General features: G+C 40.8%; 1 protein-coding gene across 1 annotated transcript; it reads left to right on the top strand.

Annotated features, from left to right (window-relative positions):
• The first annotated feature begins 2575 nt into the window (after positions 1-2575).
• On the top strand, positions 2576-3571 carry NEUROD4 (neuronal differentiation 4). Its single transcript, XM_004583138.2, has one exon. It carries the CDS (start codon positions 2579-2581, stop codon positions 3569-3571), a length of 993 nt encoding a protein of 330 aa, XP_004583195.2. The 5' UTR covers positions 2576-2578.
• Positions 3572-5821: the final 2250 nt, after the last annotated feature.

Here is a 5821-nt window from a genome sequence, read left to right as displayed (position 1 = left end):
TTATGGAAACCATTAATGTGTTAAAGGCAGATGGTGAACTATTCTGCTGCCTCAATCCCACTTTTTGAAGGGGATGAATATTCTAAGATCTGCACAGTGATCCTAGATACAGATGTGGGGATGGTGATGGCCAGAAATCCGGGACAGGATAATGTGCAGATCTAGGAGTGAAACAGGAGCCTCTCCTCTCTCACACCTTCCTTCTCTTTTCTGTATGTGGATAAGCAGACCCAGCGATGATGATGATGACAAAGATTAGAGGAAAAGAATGAGGAGGAGAATGAGCAAGAGAGGAATGGAGAATAAGTGGAAGAGGAAGAAATCCTGGAATACGAGAATCAAAGAATCATGAGGTGTCCCAGGGAGAACTAAAGTTAGCCTTCCTCTGGGTGATGGTCAATTCTGTTAACTCAGTTTTACAGATTTGCATCTGAAGTCAATGTATCTTTCTTTCTTCCTGTAGCAGACGGAAGAAGAGAGGAGGAAAAAATACATAAAATCCAAGACTTGAAATAAAAAAGAACTGGTTTTATGCCCTCCTCCACCAGCTCTGTGCCTACATTTTCATCACTTAAATACACGATCTGTAGTGACCCCAAATGAGTACAAACATGCGCTATGAGGAATGTATGAGTTGGTGGAAACAGAAGTGCTCTGTGTATTTTAAAATGTGACACAAACATTATTATCATTACGTGGGGGAGTATTAAGTTTCCTAAGCCCACTCCACCCTCTGTGGCCTCAGAGCGCACCTGCCTCTGGAAGATCTGTGTTTCTTGAACAGAAAGTTAATTAGATCCTTCACTCTCCCTCTGGATATCTGCCTGAGTTAGAAGCGCAGCTCAGCACACAAGCTCCATCATCCATATTAAAAGTGGGATTTTCTGACTTGGCCTAGGCAGCCAGTTGACCAATAGGTTCCAATGTGTATTTTCAATAAAGCTGCTTACCCAGGAAGCCTTATTAAGTGAGTAAGTCAAGCTGACATGATTTCCATGCTGATTAACATGAAACCTAGGCTGTTTTCGCAATGCAATGACATTAATTATTTATAGGAGGTAAATGAGGTTACAGGGAAAACAAGCTCCAATTACTAGAAACAAATCCAATCATATATTTATATTTTTAAAAGCTATGCCTTAATCCCTGCATTCATTGATTTGAAGCTCAAGCTCCAAGGATCAAAAAACATTTATCACATTCTCCTCTTTCTCATAATCAAAAGTGATGGAAGGTTTAGTGTTTCCGAGAGTAGCTGGTACACCGGGATGCCTCTGTGCAGCTTATCAGGCAGTTTTATTTAGTCAACTATGTACCTGAAATTTCTCATTGGATTTTGGAATAATTCGATGTAAGTGCAAAATGTTTACAAAACCACCCTTCTCGTCTTGTTTTCAGATAGCATATTTTGCAAAGTAAACTCTGATTGCACATTATCCATTAGGCAAGTGAATTACAGTAGTCAGACCATGTCTGTGTTTTGAAATAGTTCTCATTTACATTTGACATCACTATATTTTGTTTAGCATTTGTTCCAAATTTTTCATCTTAAACAAAGCATTTCTAATAATAGTTACACTAAAAAAAAAAGAAAAAAAAATCTTGGAGGGATTTGATAGACTCCTGGCTTGTTTTTGTGGCTGTAGCCTTGGTCTTGTGTGATGGTGTGAGGAACATGTGCAATGACGAAAGTTCTCACATTAACATATGGGTGCATTTGAAAAAGGATCAATGATAACCCTCCTTTCTTCCCGTGGTCCTTTCAAAATCTCATGTCATCAACACGGCTGACACCATGAACACTAGACAAAACACAGGTTGTGCCCTGAAAAAAAAAGGCTCTTCTGGTGATGGTGAGGAAAATGTTGGATGGCTACGTGGTTCCCCAGCCAGTTGTCCCAGAGCTGTTTCTTAGGAAATGCCTAAAGCTGCCAGTTGGCTAAGCAATGAGGAGTAAGGCTATCATAAGTGAGATGTATGTGAAATGCCTTGAAATAGAGGTTGAACAGTTCTATGTATAACAGATAGAAAATGACCTGAATGATATTGCCAGTTTTATGTGTATTCTTGGTGTAAATATTCAAGTTTGTTTATATTTTATCCTGCAATAGTAATAATTATTAAGTACATGGCATGTAGTGATAATCATTTCATCACCACTGTTTCATAAATTTCCCAATTTAGGCAACAATTTTTAGGGTTCACTTATTGGTTTCCCGTTATTATCAAGAGAGAAATAAGTATGTTTGCCTTGGCTTTCCTATTAATTTTGTATAAAATATTTTGGTATTAAAATGTCTGTGAAGAATCCGCGAGTAAAAAAAAAAGCACTAGCACTACAATGAATAATCAAGTCTTATTTTTGTAGTTGATTCTTGAAAGTAGCACGCCATAACACTAGTTTTCTTGACATTTCTTTTGAGTCTTAAATTAAGTCACCTAGAATGATTGACTTGGACAAGATCACTAAAGTTGAGTCCCAACACAAGGTCAGCATTCTGTTAGCAAAGTATTAAAGGAAAGTTTCAAGTGCTCAGCAGAATTAACCCTTGTTGCTTCTGTTTTCCAGAATCTGGAAATGGCAAAAACGTATGTGAAATCTAAGGAGGTGGTGGAACTGGTCAACATGCCCTCCTGGATGGACAAGGGCCTGGGTTCTCAAAATGAAGTGAAGGAGGAGGAGAGAAGGCAGGGTGCATATGGTGTGCTTGGCAGCTTAACTGAAGAGCACGACAGTATTGAAGAGGAAGAAGAGGAGGAAGAAGATGGGGAGAAACCTAAAAGAAGGGGTCCTAAGAAGAAGAAGATGACCAAAGCTCGCCTAGAGAGATTCAGAGCTCGAAGAGTCAAGGCCAACGCCAGAGAGCGGACCCGGATGCATGGCCTCAATGATGCCCTGGATAACCTGAGAAGGGTCATGCCATGCTACTCTAAAACCCAAAAGCTTTCCAAGATAGAAACACTCAGGCTGGCCAGGAACTATATCTGGGCCTTGTCTGAAGTCCTGGAGACAGGCCAGACCCTGGAAGGCAAAGGCTTTGTGGAGATGTTGTGCAAAGGTCTCTCCCAGCCCACAAGCAATCTAGTGGCTGGCTGCCTGCAGCTGGGCCCTCAAGCTGTCCTGCTGGAGAAGCGGGAGGAGAAGCCTGTTTGTGATTCTACTCTCTCTGCCCACAACTTCAACTATCAGTCTCCAGGGCTCCCTAGCCCTCCTTATGGCCATATGGAGGCACACCTTCTTCATCTCAAGCCCCAGATATTCAAGAGTTTGGGAGAATCATCTTTCGGGAGCCACCCACCTGACTGCAGTCCTCCGCCTTATGAGGGTCCACTCACCCCACCACTGAGCATCAGCGGGAACTTCTCCTTGAAGCAAGATGGATCTCCTGACCTAGAGAAACCCTACACTTTCATGCCACATTACTCATCCACTGGTCTCAGCTCAGGGCACATGCATTCAACTCCCTTTTCAGCAGGGACCTCCCGCTACGACGTTCCCATAGACATGTCCTATGACTCCTATCCCCATCATGGCATTGGGACCCAGCTTAATACAATATTCACTGATTAGGGCAGTCAAATTGGCATTTTAGAGTATGAAGTTGTGGGGTGTTTCCTATAACTCAAGTGATGGAATTTTAGATTCAATGACTTAAAAGAACTCCATGAATATGTATTAAGTCCAGTAGTCTTAGTCCATTTTATGTCCTCCTACACCTGCTACTCTCTTTTCTCATCAACTTTTCACAAATGAAATAATGTGATGACTTACAACCATGTGAAAATAGAACAGGACTCTACCATTGTTGCCAAACATTTGAATAATCTATGCCAATTAATTCTCCATTTCCAGCATTTATTTATTAGTAATCTGAAGTAAATTTTTTCTAAGTTTTTATGATTTCTAAACTTTTTCACCTTTCTGAAATTCTGCAACTTTGTTGATAACTCTTATAAATTTCTTGAAACTGAAAGAATGGAGCAATCATAGGAAATGGACACTCTGCATGGGGTGATCGAATGGAATGGCCAAAGGGAGCATATGGTTGCTCAACTCAGTGAAGGTGAAGTTTGGACTCCATAGCAAGACTATTTTGAATCTACCTGAAAGTGATTTCCTGAAGCTAGTACTTTCACGTGGCTGTTACTATGAGTGACAAGGCATGTTCTGGAAGAGATCAGCTGTATTTCTCACTGGTCTGAAAGTTGAACATATCTTCCTTAGTGATTTGAGAACCATAAAAGAGGACTCCAGCCAACATCATCACATTCTTGGCATTATTTCCAAAGCACCTTTTTCAGAACTAGACGTAGGGCAAGCAAATCACTGGAACCTTATGATCTTATGAGTGGGGGACATAGAGAAATCATTGAGACAGTCCATGGCATCCATAACCAGGGCACTCTGGAAAGGTGATGCTCATGTGCAGCTACTGGAATCAGCACATAACCCAGGTCCACATTACAGAGCAATAAAACGGCCATTGGCTAACTGCTGAAGCTCAGAGGTTCTCCTGCTCACACTTTCCAATAAGAAAACCATAGGCTTTTCTTTCTCATGAGTAATTTCATTTGGCTAAAGTAAATATAATTGAGACCATTAACCTCTGACAATAGCAATATAATCTCCAGAAATACAAGTGCCAATCAACGTATTAGTCAAGTTTGACTTTTTCCAACACATCCTCAGTTCCTTATCTCCTTCCCTGACTCCCAGAATAAGTTCACCTTCACTTCTAAGACATAATTATGCTGTTAAATATAACAGATAACACTTCAAGTGAGCCAGACTTAGAAATGCAAAAAATGAAATTTAAGGTCAGTGAATGCTTTTCTCTATTTAGGTTTTGATCAGTTCTATGTTTTATTTTGTAAATTGAAAGAGAGAGAGAGAATGAGAGAGTGTGTTTACACACTGCTCATTCACTTTCCAAATGGCTTCAGTGGCAGGAACAAGGAGTAAAGCTGGGAGTTAGGAACTCAGTCCTGCTCTCTTACCTAAGCCATTACCACTGCCTCCGAGTAGCAGGGGATTGAGTTGGAGCTGTATCCAGATGTTAAACCCAATCACTCCAATGAGAAACGTGGCCATTTAACTAGTATCCCACTGGCTGGGCTACATTCCCGCCCTTTCATTGTAGGTTCAACCCAGTCTGCAGGATCTTTATTCATGTAATTACCTCTTTCATTTATATGAACACGGATTTTGCCAAATGTATCTTTCTCCAGGAAAATTGAATCTGAGAAATTATGTTACCTTGTTTAGCTTCTCAGCATAATTTTTTAAAACACAAGTGAAAGCCAAAAAGACTGATTCGATAGTGGATTAGGTCTGCTTCTACCAGAGAGAGCAAGTTTAAGATATACCAATTGGACCAATGAATAGAATGGCTGTGGCCCATTAATGTGTCACTTACATGGCCCGGCTCCTCTTTGCAATGTGCCACACTGTACATGGACCTTGTCTTTTGACACTCTACTTGCTATCTCTTTACAGTCTAAGTTAGTTTCTTCCTATCTCACGTGTAGCACTTACCTTCCTTTTGCATCTGTGGTTTGTAAACACACTCCGAAGCAGCCTTGCAGAGGGCTCACAAACCCGCTGCCGTGGCTTTCTCTCCATGAGCTTCCTTGGAGAGAATGGATAAGCAACAAGATTGACAAAGCCTTCCCATGAACTCTGTGACGGAGTGCTGGTACTTCTGTGGTGGACTGTGGAAGGACCCACGAATGAAGCCAGAATTCTCTGCCATTTAAGTTTGTAGATAATGAATGTCATCTGCATTATTTATTAGACACTATTTATTTAATTTATTGTTTC

This window comes from Ochotona princeps, chromosome 15, assembly GCF_030435755.1.
Source record: "Ochotona princeps isolate mOchPri1 chromosome 15, mOchPri1.hap1, whole genome shotgun sequence".
Lineage (NCBI taxonomy): Eukaryota > Metazoa > Chordata > Mammalia > Lagomorpha > Ochotonidae > Ochotona > Ochotona princeps.
This window is presented reverse-complemented; position numbering and strand designations above follow the sequence as displayed.

Excerpts from the sequence above, each read along its gene's own strand:
- NEUROD4 (XM_004583138.2), top strand. The coding sequence starts at position 2,579 with ATGGCAAAAACGTATGTGAAATCTAAGGAGGTGGTGGAACTGGTCAAC.